Source organism: Macaca fascicularis, chromosome 3, assembly GCF_037993035.2.
Source record: "Macaca fascicularis isolate 582-1 chromosome 3, T2T-MFA8v1.1".
In the NCBI taxonomy this organism is placed as follows: Eukaryota; Metazoa; Chordata; class Mammalia; order Primates; family Cercopithecidae; genus Macaca; species Macaca fascicularis.
In genome coordinates, this window is record NC_088377.1 from 190,942,475 (window position 1) to 190,958,807 (window position 16,333).

Here is a 16,333-nt window from a genome sequence, read left to right on the forward strand (position 1 = left end):
AATCCAACTGCAGCAGAATCTGGCTCTTCTTTCCAATATTTAAAAATTATTCTTAACTTTTTTTTTTTTTTTTTTTGGCACAGTCTTGCTCTGTCGCTCAGTCTGGAGTGGTGCAGTCATAGCTTACTGCAGACTCAACTTCCTGGGCTCAAGTGATCCTCCCACCTCAGCTCCCTGAGTAGCTGGAACTACAGGCACATGCCACCACACCCAGCTAATTTTTGTATTTTTTTGTAGAGGCAGGGTTTACCATGTTGCCTATACTGGTCTCAAGCTCCTGAGCTCAAGTAATTCTTCCACCTTGGCCTCCCAGAGTGTTGGGATTACAGGCGTGAGCCACTGTTCCCAGCCTTATTTTCAATTATTAGTGGCTCATGAACAGTCAGGATTCATTATTTTCACTTAGACCGTTCTGTTTCTCATTCTTTTTTGAGGCTTCATCTTGCTCAGTCACCACCTTGTGATGCTTGGGGCTGTTTAGTAGGATGGATGATGTGTTTCTCTTTGTTGTAGGAAGGATCCAAAGATCAAACTTCAGAGGATGATCCACTGAAATTTTCAGGATCTGCTGAGGAAGCAGCCGTCTTTAGGCTTGTCATGAAAATAACATTTTTAGGGGCAGTAAAACCCGTTGGTTTATAACTCTCCCATACATAAAGGGGAATTGGTAGCAGTGTTAGCAGGCACAGACTCCACTGGATTATTATTTTTCACCAGTATTTTACCCTTTGATAACCTTCTGGCTGGTTTTACCTCTTCTCTTAGCAGAGAACCTCAGTTGAGGTAGAGTGGACAGGACCCCACTTGGGTTACTTTTTAAAAATTAATTAATTAATTAATTAATTTATTTATTTGAGACTGGGTCTGGCCCCGTAGCCCAGGTTGGAATGCAAGTGGCACAGTCATGGCTCACTGCAGCCTCATACTTGTGGACTCAAGCCATCCTCCTGCCTCAGCCTCCCAACTAGCAGGGACTACAGTCATGCACCACCACACTTTTGGTTGTTCTTTTATCTCTTGACAAGGCATTGTTCTCTGGAGTTTTAAGTTTAGGAAGATCCAACGTGGTAAATTCAAACTCAGGTTTGGAGGTTTTCCTACTTTTCCCATAATTCTGGGTTTGTTGTCTCTTCCCTTCTGATCTGATGCCCATCCAATTTCAAATTCCTCTTAGCATCAAGTGGACAAACGATGTGAGCCATTTGCTGATTTCATCTCTGATTGGTAGCATTCTGTCAGCTCTTACTGTCAGCCTTTTGCTCATCATAGTTTTTTTCTCATCATCTTTTTCTGCTTAAAAAATCAGAGCTTCAGCTGGGCGCAGTAGCTCACTCCTGTAATCCCAGCACTTTGGGAGGCCGAGAGGGTGGATCACGAGGTCAGGAGTTCAAGACCAGCCTGGCCAACATGGTGGAACCCCGTCTCTACTAAAAAAATACAAAAATTAGCCAGGCATGGTGGCGGGCGTCTGTAATCCCTGCTACTCGGGAGGCTGAGGCAGAGAATTGCTTGAACCCGGGAGGCAGAGCTTGCAGTGAGCCGAGATCACGCCACTGCACTCCAGCCTGGGTGACAGAGTGAGACTCCGCCTCAAAAAAGAAAAAAAAAATCAGAGTTTCATTTCTTGTGTGAGAGGACACATGCTCATTTTGAGGCTTTACCGTTTGAAAGTCTTGCTGACAGCTGGGTTGGTTACGATCACTCTGGGAGGTGGGCGCTGATTAAACATGAATGGACTCAGTTCTAAGAAGTAGGTGTAGGGATGGAGTTATTTTGAAAGAAAACTTCTGAGGGGGAAACCTTGATGCTCCTAACGCCATGTCTTCAGTTGTGTTTCTGCCCTGCCTTGGGTCCCTTATGTCATAAGAGCAGCTTGGAGGAGGAGGAGGAGGCCCGAGCGCGGGAGGTGGTGGCCACCCCATTGGCTGCTGGGACAGGCATGGTGTTTCTCTTTCCTGCCTTAAAATGCCAGAGTCTGTCATGACCTGCCTGGTGATCATTACCATGAATTCCTGTCTGCTGAATTCCTGTGCTGCAGTTTCCTTCTCTGGGACAAGAGGCTTTAGACTGGAATCTAGCTGCCAGGTATTCGGTGGCGTCCACCTCACTGTCATGCCCTGTGCTGCAGCTGAGGCCCCAGGATCCCAGTGACTCTGCCTTTCCCCAGAGGGTCCCTGGTCATCTGGGCAGGAGACCTCTGTGTTGTGCTCAGTGTCACTGATTTGCATTCTCCAGGCCTCCCTCCATATCCAGAGCACCTCACCAGCCCACTCAGCCCTGCCCAGGAGGAGCTGAAAGAAGGGCAGGCCCCCAAGCAGCAGCAGGACTCAGAGGTGAGAGTGGCCCCAGTCGGGCCAGGAGCAGGTGAGTGAGAACAGCGAGGCGGCAGGATGAACAGTGTCCCGAGGCAGCAGGCGGTTACCAAGCGACGGTGCTGAGGAAAAGCACTGGAAGCGTGGGGCTGGGAGAGATGGCTGGGAGACTGGTTGGGCTGGGTTGGACAGGCTTTCTGGGAAAGGGGCCCCTGAGACAGGCCTTGAAAGAAGGTAGGTTTTGGCATTTTCAGCATGAGAAAACAGTGTATAGACAGGTGGGTTCCTCCACGTGTTGGGGGCCTGGGCACAGGGGTCCAGCAGAGTGAGGGGAGGGGTAGATGGGTGTGTTGTGCCTCCCCAGGGTTCTTACGAGGGTCCCATCCACAGGGCAGTGTGTGTCCTGTGCCTAGCGCGGCGCCAGCGTGGTGTTTCTCAGTAAACGCCCTTTCTGAAGACCTGCTGGGAACTCTGGCTTTAGCCATGCTTCCAGACCTCTTTGTCTGCTTTTATTTAAAGGCAGTCCCTGCCTGTCCTTTCACAAAAAGATGTATCAGGCCATTTAGCAGAACACTTGGCAAACAGTCCAGAGCTCTGTTCTCTGTCGAGTGTTCGTCTGCGGGGCTGGCTCCTCCACCTGATTCTGCCGCTGGCCCGACTTTCAGTCTCTGGTTGCTTTCTCTGTGGTGATTTCTGATTTCTTCCCCACTGGATCTTCCTCCATTCCCTGGGTTTCTCTTTCCAGCCAGTGTGTAAGTCTGGGCTGTGCTCATGCAGTTGGAGAGATGGGACCCTCTTAGGCAGGAGGGCAGTGTTCCTGCCCCATTGCAGACCTGGAACGGTGTCCCGGAGCCTCCCAACCCTCTGTTCTTTTGAGGCTCATCAGGGTGACAGATGCTGAGGGACAGGTCACTAGCACTGGCCCGCAGGGGTGTTGGGGATGTGGCCTTCGTAGCTCTTGTCTCACCTCTGAAGCCCTCCGGACAGAAGCCCTAGGCCTCCTCTCCCTGGCAGGGACTTGCGTATGTCCAGGGCTGCTGGGGAGATGGCTATGCACGCTGCAAGCCATGGGTGTCCTGCAGCCGGTGTTGGGAGAGGCCCTTGCCGAGTCTCACACGGCCCCCAGCCAGCACCAGCATTTTATCCTTGATTAAGTCGAAAGGAGAGTCTAGATGGGGAGTCTCCAACTTCCTCCACCAGGGACATCCTGCCAGGCATGGGGCCAGGGGAAGAAGGGCAGAGGCACCTGTGGCCGCAGCAGAGCCCCACAGGAGCGTGGGGGCCTTTTGGGAGTGGGGTGGGGTTGGGTGGTGGGACGTGGTGACGGGCTTCCTCCTGAGGGTTCCGTCCCTCCCTCTCCAGCTGCTATCTCCCTGGGGACTGTGGGGACCCAGATCAGTCTGGGGTCCTTCCTGGTCTGGTCTGGTCTGGCCTGGCTGGAAAGGCACTGCATGAAAACCCAGGCATCAGATCCCAGGCATGTGGTGTGATGATGATGGAAAAGCTATTCATGTGGTCTTGGTGTGGCTGGGCTCCCAGCCCCCATGTCAACAGTCTGTGTTCCTCTGCCCAGAGACTCTGCTTCCCTGAGAGGGTATGGTGCCAGGACCCTTCCTCCCTCACATTAGGGACCCCTGAGAGCTGGGTGCTGAGACCTGGGGTCTCAGGTCTCCAGCACATTGCTGTGACCACCTGCCACTGCCTTGGTTGTCCTTGTCACTGCTGTCCAGCAGCTCCTTGGCTCCACCCAACCTGGGAGTTGAGTGAGACTCACACAGACCCAGGCAAGAATCTCAGGTCCTAGCACCTCCTGTCACCAGTGAGTGTAGTGGCAGGCAGGTCATGGACGCTCTGTGCGGATTTGTCATGTGGATGAGCAGCTGAGCATGGGTGCAGCACTCACCACCCCTAGTCCGCAGAGGCCTCTTAGGGTGGTCTGGGGGCAGCGAGGGCCCCTGGGGCTCATTGTCTTTCACAGATGGTAACTAGTGTCACCAGAACTCTTGGGGGTGGGGTCCTGCCACCCTCTCTGCTGTGCCAAGGGTCTCTGCTTCTGTGTCCCACTCCAGCTGACCCCTGACCTCCGGGCTCCCTGGCTCCTGGCCTTGCAGCTTGATCTCCCTTCCCCTGATGTCCTTAGCTTGGCCTCCAGGAATGAGGCTGATGACAACAATCAGGACTGAGTGACCGTGCGAGGCAGTGCCTGTGTGGCGGGGCTCAGTGAGCAGGACCCCTGCAATGTGCTGTGAGCACTGTGGGGAGAGAGGGCCCAGCTGAGGCTGGAAGCCAGGACTGGGCCGAGTGACCTGGGGGACAGGGTGGTGAGGTCCACTTAGAAACCAACGTAGACTCCTTTTGCCAGGTGGTGGTGTGGTCATCAAGACAGAGGCACAGTCTGAAGACGAGATGAGGCCTGAGCGGCTTTATCTGGGGGTGTCCCGAGGCCAGACCGAATGCAGAATCCCCCGAGGGCCCAGGAACAGGCCTGGGGGCTCTAGCCGTCATCAGGCCCAGGGCGTGCCCAGGGTGCGGGCAGGGGAGCCACGGCCACCGGGGGTCGGCGGGGAGACGCCCCGAGTCCTTTCCCGCCGGCGGCAGCGGGCATTCACCTGCCCCGAATGTGGGCAGAGCTTCCGCCTGAAGATCAACCTGACGATTCATCAGCGGACCCACGTGGAGGAGGGGCGGCGGGAGGCCCCCGGGGACAGCCAGACCACGCTGGAGCCGGGGGAGGTGGTGGTGCCTGGCCCTGTCATCCGCTGGCTCCCCGAGGAGCCTGAGGGCCGCCGCTCTGTGGCGGGCGGCCGTGCGTTGGTGGGGCGGCGGCCTGCGGCCAGCAAGATGTACCACTGCAGCGAGTGCCTGCGCTTCTTCCAGCAGCGCAAGAGCCTGCTGCTGCACCAGCGCCTGCACACCGGCAATGGCCAGGGCTGGCCCGCCTGCCCCTACTGCGGCAAGGCATTCCGCCGGCCCTCGGACCTCTTCCGGCACCAGCGCATCCACACTGGTGAGCGGCCTTACCAGTGCCCCCAGTGTGGCCGGACCTTCAACCGGAACCACCATCTGGCTGTGCACATGCAGACCCACGCCCGAGGCCAGGCGGGCCCACACTTGCCTGCCGCCCCTGCCCGCCACGGGAGCCCCCCGCTGCCCTGGCCCAGCCGCACGGAAGAGGGCTGACCAGGCAGTAGGCCACAGGGGACTCCTGGCAGGGCCTCTCCCCTGTGCCTGACGCGGGTTCCTCCTCTTTCTGGAATGGAGAGAGGTTTGTTGTTTTTACCCATTCAAATGGGAAGCCCGCCGCCCTTCTGGTGGCAGTGTGTGTGACTGGGTGCCTTCTGTTTCCTGTTTGCACTCTTTGCTGCCTTTTCTGCATTCCTGACTTGTAAAAGATTCCTTAAGGCTTAAGGGATGCCTTATTTTTGATGGGGCCTCTGGTAGGTACCACAGCCAAGAGGACCAGAGATCATGGCCCTTCCAGTAGGGGGGCGATAGAGACATCGGGGACCTGGGATTTTTGTTTTGTGCAGAGGTCTCCGGCCTGCTGTCACCATGAGACAGGGGAGTGGATGGTTGGCCTGAAGAAAGGGTCCTGGAAAGTTTTCTACTTTGCTATTTTGAAACTTTTTTTCCCTTGTTATAGAGACTCAAGTGCTTTTGTAAATGTGTGTAGTTGCTAATGGAACTTCGCCTTTTGCAAAGTGGAAAGAGCCGGCTTTTCCATGTGGGGCTCACAGAACTGGAAGGGGAACTACCTCCACCAGCCTGTGGGTCTTTTATTTTTTTAAGATGGAGTTTCGCTCTTGTTGCCCAGGCTGGAGTGCAGTGGTGCAATCTCCAGAGGTTGCTCACTGCAACCTCTGCCTCTCGGGTTCAAGTGATTCTCCTGTTTCAGCCTTCTGAGTAGCTGGGATTATAGAGGTGAGCCACCACTCCTGGCTAATTTTTGTATTTTTAGTAGAGACAGGGTTTCATCATGTTATCCAGACTGGTCTCGAACTCCTGACCTCAGGTGACTCGCCTGCCTCAGCCTCCTGAAGTGCTGGGATTACAGGCGTGAGCCACTGCTCCTGCCCAGCCTGTGGGTTTTGACGGGGATGTCTTGGCTGCTGTCTCGGAAGCACAGTGTCTCCCTAGGTGTGTGTTTCTTGGCCCAGAGTGACTCCCAGTATTCCTAGTCCTTACCCCACAGGATAGGCACGTCCATTATTTACTTTTGTTTGTCAGCTGGGAGGGGAAACTGAAGCCTGGAGTGGGAGACACTTCTCCCCAAGAGCTCAGTGTTCGTGGGTGTGTAAGATCCATTGACTGGACCCCAGACAGCATCCTGAGGGGCAGTGCGGAGAGAGCCCAGGAAGCCCCTCCCCTAGAGGAGGCCCTTGGTCTGGCTGAGGGCCACCTCTACCCTGGGCCTCCAGGACTGCTTTTCACATTAAAGGGGAGGCAGTCTCTCAAAGGAGTTCTCCCTTGAGCGCTTTGGGCTCTGGGGCAGAGTTGGGCTAGGAGATCTGGGTGAATCCTTCAGTCACGGCTAGTCTCATGTTCCTCTTCTGTCAAAGGGGGTCATCGCCCCAGTGTGTCCTACCTCAGAGTTGTCAGGATCAAATTAAGAGGCACTGGGACAAATATGAAGCCTAGCTTTGTGCTTCCTTTCAAGTTCAGGGCCTCCTTTCTACTCATTCCAGCCTTTTTTTTCCCCTGTCAGAATCCCTCAGGAAGGACCTTTATCTTCTGGAGTGAGTAGTGGCAGTTCCACTGGGTTCAGTGAAAGACTCGCCCACGGGGCTTTGTTCCCCAGGGGTCCTTTGTGTTTCGGTGAACAAATTCCTACCAAAACATGAGATTCAGACTGTAGAAGTTCAGGCAATAATATCAGGCCTCATGGAGAAGTCTGGAGGTCAGCTGGCTTCTGGTGTCCCTTCACACCACTGCGGGTGCTGCCTGTAGAGCAGCCCTGGTGTGGGTGACTCTGAAGCTGGAGTGATGGGACCCCGGCTAACCTTGTTTTTTACCGCCTTGTCTGGCACTGAGAAGTGGCCACCCTTCAGGGCTGCTTCTGGGGGCCTTGGTTCCTGGATGTGCCATTTCCTTGCCCTTCTGACCCTCCCACTTCTTCCAACGTCTTGAGCAGAGTTGGGGGCCAGTGGTAGCGTTGCTGTCATCTCTGGGAGGAGGGTGAATATACAAGTCGGTGACAGTTCGGCCAGGCTCCCTTGGGTTTGGGAAGAGGCACCGCCCTTCTGTGCTGTGGATCCTGCTTGTTTGCTTTGGGGTCCCCCAACCCTTGCCAGGAGCTTCACAAATCAGAGACAGGCTGTCAGCAAGAGCTCAGACAAGATGTGTGCAAGTGCAGGTGCGTGAGTTTAACCCTCAGCTGCAGGAGCTAGTCTCAGATGTTCTGGGGATACCTCAGGCTAAGAATTTTGCCGAGTTTCTGGGCTTGTTTTTCTAATGCCAAATGCCCCTGCATAAGTGGCACAAGGTGCTGATTCTCCTTTTTTCTTTTTTTCATAGCAATGTGTGCAACTTTGAGCTAGGTCTTGTGAATTTGCCTAGCACTCGGACGTGTTTAAGTAATGTTCTTTACATTTAAACGAGTCAACCGAAGCTTTGTGGTGCAGGAGCTGAGGGTTCCCCAGACTCGGTGGGAGCCCTGGTTGGGCCCCAAACTCCCCCAGCAGAGTCCTCGTCTTCCTCATTTGTGAAATAAATGGGTGGGCCACGACGTTAATAAGCCCAAGAAAACTGTGAAGGTGGTAGTCCCTTTCCCTAATTGGTGCGCAATAAACTTGTTGACATGAACGAGTGCGTGCGCGTGATCTGGTTTCTGCTCTCTGGGAAGTGAGTGACCGTGCGGGGCAGTGGCAGCTGGCGACACTTGTGGGCTGTTGGGCACCAGCCTGGGGCGGGCGCTCACACCTGTCGGCGGGCGCGCGCACCTGTGGGGCTCGCACAACACCTCCGAGCTCGCTGTGGGGGCGGGGCCTCCCGGGCTGGCCAATGAAAAGCCGGCACTGGGTCGCAGGCGCCCGCGAAGCGGGGGCGGAGCTTCCAGCACCGGCCAACGGGGATCTGGCTTCGGGATGCGGGGCGGGGCCCACCCGGTCGCAATTCGCTGGGCCTGGGGCACAGCTTCTTCCCGGACGCGTTCTCCGTGTGTCCCGAGTCCCGGCGGCCCCGCGATCTCGGTCCGTGCGGGGAAAGCGGGGCTGACGCCGTCTGCGGAGAGAACTGTGCAGCCGGGCTTGTGTGGGGCCGCGCGCAAGGGCAGCGGCGACTCCCTGCCCAGGCAGGCCAGCACAGGGCCATGGCCGAGGCGGCTGCGCCTTCGGTAGGGGCGACTGTCATGGAGGCGTGGGGACGTGGAGCCGAGTCCTGAATTCGCCAGGAGGATGTCCCACCCTCCACCATCCCCCGCCACCTCCTGGAACTGGGGAGGGCTTAGCCCGGGTGGCAGGAGGAGGACAAGGACTCCTAAGGCCACACGATAAACTCCCTTCTCGCTCTTCATTTCCTTGCCTGTGGAATAAGGCGAATGGCCCTAAACACAAGATTTGGAGGTCCCTCCTGCCCTGATATCCACTGGACCTGGCTCTGAGGGCGCGGTGGACTGTGGACATCTTCATTCCAGACCCTCCAAGGTTCCTGTTTCAGGATCCGCCTTTTGGCACTTGCCCCCACCCCGCCCCACCCCGCAGTCGACCATCTCAAAGATCCACCCCTCCTGCCAAGCTGAGACCAATGCCATGGCCTGGGGAGGGATGTCCGCTGCAGTCTGGTGGAGCCAGAGTCTGGCTCCTGACTGTGAGGTGGACTCTAGACTTGAGCTCTGATTCCAGTCTGGAGGATTCTGATGCCTGCCCACTCTTTCCAAAATTCCCTGACAAGTCCTTCTGGCTGCTGCTGAGGGGATCTGCATTGTGAGGACTTTTGGTTAGGGGCTTCAGGCTCAGGCTTGACCTAGGCCATTGCTGGCCTGCATAAGAACTGTTGAGATTTTCATAGGTCTTTAAAGGTAGAGTGGTCATCTCCTAGTATAAATAGCTTTGCAGTGGTTTTGGATCCATTCCTGGGTGGCACATTTGTGGCAGGGCATTGCAGGGAGGTGAGGATGTTAGCCCCTAATTTGAAGACGGTGCTGCCTCCTCTGGGCTCCACTTCATTGTATCAGACAGAGGCCAGACTTGAGGATGGAGAGCCATGGTGTGAGAGGAAGGAAAAGGCCAGGTATCTGGTGTCTGGTACTTGTATGTGTGGGACACTTTGCTGAGTATGTTTATTGGGGAGGTCTCTGAGAAACTCAGTTGCACAGAATTAGATTAATCAGTCTCTGGTTCTTAACACATTCAGATCACTGGTCCATAGCCTTTATATTTGTTTTTAAGAATATAACATAGGCCGGGCGCGGTGGCTCAAGCCTGTAATCCCAGCACTTTGGGAGGCCAAGACGGGCAGATCACGAGGTCAGGAGATCGAGATCATCCTGGCTAACACGGTGAAACCCCGTCTCTACTAAAAAATACAAAATATTAGCCAGGCGAGGGGGCGGGCGCCTGTAGTCCCAGCTACTCGGGAGGCTGAGGCAGGAGAATGGCGTAAACTCGGGAGGCGGAGCTTGCAGTGAGCTGAGATCCGGCCACTGCACTCCAGCCTGGGCAACAGAGCAAGACTCCGTCTCAAAAAAAAAAAAAAAAAAAAAGAATATAACATGTGCTAATGTCATACACCCTGAGTGCTTTTTCATATCTTCAGTGTGTTTCATCCACACAGCCACCTTAGGAGTGAAGGAAGTTAGGATATCCCTGTAAGTGAGAACATAGAACCTTAGATAAGTTATGCGGCTTGACCTCAGGTTGTGCAGGATTCAGATGGCAGGAGAGGCACCGAGTCAAGTTCTAGGTGAGTTCCATTTCCAGGAGTGCTCCCTTTATACCTCAACTGTTCCCCACTGGGGCATTCCTGGATTTAAAATTTTATTTCCAGCAATACATAATACATTTTCTGCCTCCTGTGAACAGGATATTCCTTGTAATGTTTCCTTGTTCTTTTCTTTTCTGCTTTCAACTTTCTCTGGCCCCTGTTGCCTGGCAGCTAGGAGGGTGGAGACCATCCTGGGGCTGGTTGACAAGGCACCTGGATCATGGGGATGTGGTGTCAGGCAGGGCAGGAAGTCACACCAGTAGATGTCAGGGTGGATGGGCCTTAGAGATCGCCAAGGCGGAACAACAGGCCTTTCTCCCCGTGAGCCCACTAAGGGGTGTGGACTTGTTCTAGAAGAAGTTGAGGACTCAGATTGCTGCCTGGGTGTGCATTGGACCCCAGGTCCCCTGGCAGGTGTTCTGGACTTGGGCTTCTCACCATTTCTTGGTTCCTGCTTCTGGCCATGTTCCCTAGTTGGTTGAGTAATGGGCTGAGCTAATAGAGGCAGTGAGTGGTAGAGCTGGGATCCACTCTATTCATTTATGATAGTAATGTTGGTTATGTCATTTTCCATTGCCCCTGGGTCTTGGTTCAGGATTCTTCTCATGGGGGCTTTGTGGGGCCCAGTGTCTGCTGTCTTTGACTATTAGGTGGGGTCTGTTTGGGGGTCTGACCAGTGAGGCCCTCTGGCATTCAGAAGACGTCTTCCCCATTCTGGAGAATCCTGACCTTCCTGTGTCTGGTAACGGCTCTGGGCTGCTCTCCTGGTGGCTGACTCATGAACTTGTGTCTGGTTGCAGGACTGGTATATGCAGACTGACCTCCAGGGAGAAGCCCAGATCCGATCTGCAGAGGTCTCCCTTCTGGCTATCGTGGCTGCTGTTCAGGTGGTGGAGAAGAAGATGGAACCCCAGGCTGCCTGGCTACAGAGCCTGGAGGGACGCACACGGACAGCTGGCTGACTGCGAGAAGGTGGCTGTGAAGTTTGGGAACCAAACTGTCGCTCAGGCTGGAGGGCAAGTGGGCCATGTTGGGGACTCTGCTGTAGGAGTACGGGCTGCTGCAGAGGCAGCTGGAGAACGTGCTGTGCAACAGAAACTTCTGGATCCTGTGGCTGCCCCCAGGCAGCAAGGGGGAGGCCTCCAAGGTATAGGAGCTGGGTGTGGGTGGAGAGGCCCTGCCTGGATTCTGTAGGGTTACCATATGCATAGCGGAAGGAGCCCCCTGGCTCCCAAAGCCTGACCTCTGGGCATCCAAGGCAGTCACTAGTTGACTTTAAAGGGCTTGAAAAATGTCAGAAGAAATTGTGACACAGAAAAATGTCTGCTTTGGAGGATGGAATGGGGTTTGTTGGGAGAGAAATGGTTGCGCAGCAGTGGTTGTACATGATCTCTGAGAGTGAGGACTGGCACAAGTAGGAGATACGTGTGCCTGGGAGAGGGGAAGAGAACCCAGGAGCCCTGATCATGAATCCCCTTAGTCACTGGTTCTGCCCTTTAGCCGAAGGCGTTGTGATGGAGTTGAGTTTGCATTTGCTTAGTAGTTTGGCCTGCGATGCCCACTGCTTCGGGGGAAGGGAGAGGAGACTGGAGTTGGTTTTGGCTGCTCCCTGAAATGGTTGTTCCTCATGGTGGGTGCAGGCAACCTGTACTTCCAGGTGCCCATGACTCCTGAAGACACGGTCGGGTATTTCTCAGAGCAGCAGGGTGGCGGCCTGGAGGACTCACAGAAGGAGCTCTACAAACGTGTTGTGAAGGGGAGCTGCGAGACCCTGAGCTCCCTGGGTAAGAGGCTGGTCTCTGGGGGCCTCCACACCTTGGTTTTACTCCTTTACTCAATCACACGAGACTTCTGAATCTCAGAGCAGGAAGCATGTAGAGATCATTTGTTCAGCCCTCTATCTTCAGGCAGGTAGAGGGTATCCGTCATTCTCATTTTGCGGTTTTATGTAATGAAATGCAGAGGTTATATGACTTGCCCCAGGTCTCATGGAGTAAGTGAACTGGAATCTGCTCCTTGCTGTCCTGCCCTTTATGTGGTGCCAGAGGCAGCTCCTGCGTGCACGCCTGTGGCTTGCCAGCCTGTCTGCTCCTGGGGAGCTGGGGCCTCCCCTGGTTTACATCTGCATCCCTAGGACTCCCAAGCTGCACTCTGCACACTGAGTTCTCAGGTGATTCCTGCTGAGCAAAGACGGATGGACTGTAGGCCTGCTTTTTTTTTTTTTTTTTGAGATGGAGTTTCGCTCTTGTTGCTCAGGCTGTAGTGCAATGGTGTGATCTCAGCTCACCACAACCTCCGCCTCCCAGGTTCAAGTGATTCTTCTGCCTCAGCCTCCTGAGTAGCTGGGATTACAGGCATGTACCACTAGGCCCAGCTCATTTTGTATTTTTAGTGGAGATGGGGTTTATCTATGTTGGTCAGGCTGGCCGTGAACTCCCAACCTCAGGTGTTCCGCCCGCCTTGGCCTCCCAACATGCTGCGTGAGCCACTGTGCTCGGCCAGGTCTGCTTCTTTTTTTTTTTTTTTTTTGAGGCAGAGTCTCGCTCAGTCGCCCAGGCTGGAGTGCAGTGGCGAGATCTTGGCTCACTGCAAGCTCCGCCTCCCGGGTTCACGCCATTCTCCTGCCTCAGCCTCCCAAGTAGCTGGGACTACAGGTGCCCGCCGCCACGCCCAGCTAATTTTTTGTATTTTTAGTAGAGACGGGGTTTCACCGTGTTAGCCAGGATGGTCTCGCTCTCCTGACCTCGTGATCTGCCCGTCTCGGCCTCCCAAAGTGCTGGGATTACAGGCGTGAGCCACTGCGCCAGGCCCTGGCCTGCTTTTAAGGATGCCCCAGGTCCAGAAAACGAGGGCCAGCCCTGGGAAGTTCGGTCCTTCAGGCAGGTGTGTGTCTTCATGTGAGACTTGATCAGACGTGGGTTTTTGTAGCTACCCTACTCCCAAGCTCTCCTGCGTGCACCTGGAATTCTCACTGCTTTGGGCAGGGTGAGCAGTTGGCTTTTTGTCCACTCTCTCCCCTTGTTGGGAGGCTGAGGCCCAGAACACAGTGCCTTTCCTCCCTTTGCCTGGCTGCAGAGGTTCCTCCTTCAGAAGAGGGTCCCAGTGTGCTGTGGGAGGCAGGGTGAGGAGGCTGTCCGGCCTTAGGCGGGGAAGGAGAAGCATGTGGAAGGAAGGGCAGCAGGAAGCCTGAGCCTGACTGCCAGGAATGGCCAGCCCCATTTTTGAGCCTGAGTTTCCTCATCTGTCAGGACTAGGTGGCTTGTCTGTGTGGGCAATGGATGGGAACCCTCTCTCTCGGTCTCATGGCACTTACTTCTAGTCCACGAAAACTGAGAGGCCTTGCCCACCCTACTCTCCATGCCCCTCAGCACATGCCTTGAAGAGGGAGTGAGTCCTGCTCCAAGCCTGGCGGAAAACCCTCCTTTCCGAGTCTGCAGAGGACAGCCCTGCCACTGGCCTTTTCCTCCCTGCAGGCCGGGCCACCACCAAGCCAGATCTTCTGGCGCCAGTGGAGAAAGGACACCAGGCAGGCAGCTGCAGCCTGCCCAGTGCGGAGAGGGGCCAGAGCCCGGGCCCTGGTGAGTCCCTTAGGGTGTAGGCGGACCTGGGCCTCTCTACGTGCATCTGGTAAGGGCATCTGGTGTCAGGAGGCCCCCCTGGCGAAACAGAGGCAGAGGTGGGGGTGGGGGGAAGTGAACTGCTGGGCCTCACAGCTGGCGGTCAGGGCCAGACCTGGGTGTTCTGACACCCAGAGGACCTGGGCCATTTCCCACACTCCATGTCCCTTTGGAGCCATCGTTTGGCCTGAGACCACTCTGGAGGCTTGAGGGGAAGGGCAGAGGGCATAGCAGATACCAGGGAACCTGAGGCAGGCTGTCGTGGTGCGTGCAGGGTCCCGGGAGGAGCGACAGGCTGGCGGCCTCCGTGAGACCTGCCCTGACGCTGCGTCTGCTCCCAGGGCCCTTGGTGCCTGCATGTGTGTCCTCCTCGCTTTGCAGCCTAATTCCTGCTTCCTCTCCTTGGGTGAAGGGACTGAGTCTTGCTGTAATATCCCCCTCCCCCGGCACCTTACACAGTGCCTGGCATGTACTGGGATTATAAATAATAAATAATTATGAAATGAATGGTGAACCAGAATAGGAGCTCAGTTTTCTCCATTTTTCAAATAATAGCATTGGATCAGAATGCAGTTTTTTATTTTTTATTTTTCATTTTTTTAAGGCGAGAACCCTTTATTCCAGTGACAACCAGAATCATATAACATGGGGGACAGTGGGACTATTCTGGCTGAAGGACAGGAACCCTGGAGCTGGTTGCTCGGAACACAGCGGGTCATGCCAAGACACTGCTCCTTGCTTTCTAGATTCTTAGATTTGGGGAGGAAGGCTCCCCTGTGAAGCAGACTCTTTGAGTAGGTAAATTAAGTCACAGTGAGCCTAGAGTGGGGAAGAAGGTGGGAGTTGACAAGGGTACTGAGTGGCTGGCATGTAGGTCCAAGGCTGAAAGTGGCATTTCCAGGCACCTGCAGGGGACGGGGGCACCACAGAGAAAGCAGGGTTGCGTAAGGGGCGGGTGTGGCAGGATGCAGGTCACATAGCCTGAGCTGGGGAGCCCTGAGCGAGAGGCCAGCTGGGTGGAGTGTGGCTCTTGTGAGAGCTACTACAGCACTGAGGGCTATTACAGCAGCAGCCTGGCCAACAGCTCCTCCCCTGTGGTGCAGGGAGGGGAGCTGGGCCCAGGCACTGCAGCCACCCCGGCTCTTGGACTGGCCCCCCACAGCAGGTGTGGGCAGGACTGGGGTATGTTCAGAGGCTGTGGCTGGTGCCACAGTCCCCAGGGCTGAGCAGCTCCTAGGGGGATGCAAAGCAGCAGGCAGGGCCTGGCCAAAGAGCCCCAGGCACGACTCTGCCATGAGGCTGGGCTTGCACCTGAAGGCAGCTCAAGGAAGTGTGGTGGCTGGAGGAATGAGGGCTGTTCAGGGGGGTTAGGGTTGCCCTGTGGTCTGGGTAGTCCTTGCCATTCTAGCAGTCACTTCTTGTTTTCCACTCTCCGTAAGCTTTTCCAGATTTCTCCAGGAGAGAGCTTTGTTTACCCCCAGGACTAGGCCTCACTCCTAAAAGCTGCTTCTAAACCCTTTGCGGGCAGGCCCCAGACGGTGTGGGTGCAAGAAATCCTGCAGGCCCCAGACGGTGTGGGTGCAAGAAATCCTGCAGGCCCCAGGCGGTGTCGGTGCAAGACATCCTGCAGGCCCCAGACGGTGTGGGTGCAACAAATCCTGCAGGCCCCAGACGGTGTGGGTGCAAGAAATCCTGCAGGCCCCAGATGGTGTGGGTGCAAGAAATCCTGCAGGCCCCAGGCGGTGTCGGTGCAAGAAATCCTGCAGGCCCCAGGCGGTGTCGGTGCAAGAAATCCTGCAGGCCCCAGGCGGTGTGGGTGCATGACATCCTGCAGGCCCCAGACGGTGTCGGTGCAAGAAATCCTGCAGGCCCCAGGCGGTGTGGGTGCATGACATCCTGCAGGCCCCAGACGGTGTCGGTGCAAGAAATCATGCAGGCCCCAGACGGTGTGGGTGCATGACATCCTGCAGGCCCCAGACGGTGTGGGTGCAAGAAATCCTGCAGGCCCCAGGCGGTGTGGGTGCATGACATCCTGCAGGCCCCAGACGGTGTCGGTGCAAGAAATCCTGCAGGCCCCAGGCGGTGTGGGTGCATGACATCCTGCAGGCCCCAGACAGTGTCGGTGCAAGAAATCCTGCAGGCCCCAGGCGGTGTGGGTGCATGACTGCTTTATCTGTTGGATGTTTCCATAGGCGGGCTCTTCCTGCCAGAATTCTAGAAGCAGTGTAAACGGGCTGTTCATTCATTAGGTCTGGGCGGGGTCTGGGCACTGGACTTTCAACACTTTCCTCCCGTGATTCTGGTGTCATTAGTTTGAGGACCAAGGCTCAGAGATCCCTCTGAACAGAAAGTGACCCGCCTCTGGCCGTTGAAAGTGTCTGTGTTTTGATTATGCAAATAGATTCCTACACGAGTACGTTCTTACTAAGCAATGTGGAGGTCATGGGCAAAGCTAAGCGGCTCCTGCTGGCCGCTTGCCCAACC

The 16,333-nt window shown here is 55.5% G+C and overlaps 1 protein-coding gene across 47 annotated transcripts in view; it reads left to right on the plus strand.

The window, feature by feature from the left end:
* Positions 1-16,333, plus strand: part of ZNF783 (zinc finger protein 783) — a 52,039-nt gene that overhangs the window by 20,390 nt on the left and 15,316 nt on the right. For 4 of the 47 annotated variants that reach the window (XM_074036255.1, XM_074036254.1, XM_005551100.4 and 1 more), the window contains 2 exons: positions 2,236-2,364; positions 4,675-8,114. The exons of 6 other annotated variants lie outside the window; for them this stretch is intronic. In XM_074036255.1, the coding sequence (XP_073892356.1) occupies positions 2,236-2,364; positions 4,675-5,492 (947 nt within the window). In that variant the 3' untranslated portion in view covers positions 5,493-8,114. Of the gene's footprint in view, positions 1-513; positions 1,751-1,972; positions 2,086-2,235; positions 2,365-4,674; positions 8,115-8,386; positions 10,212-11,032; positions 14,364-16,333 lie in introns of those variants that run through there. 37 more of the 47 variants (XR_012433002.1, XR_012433000.1, XR_012433001.1 and 34 more) reach the window with 28 other exon arrangements.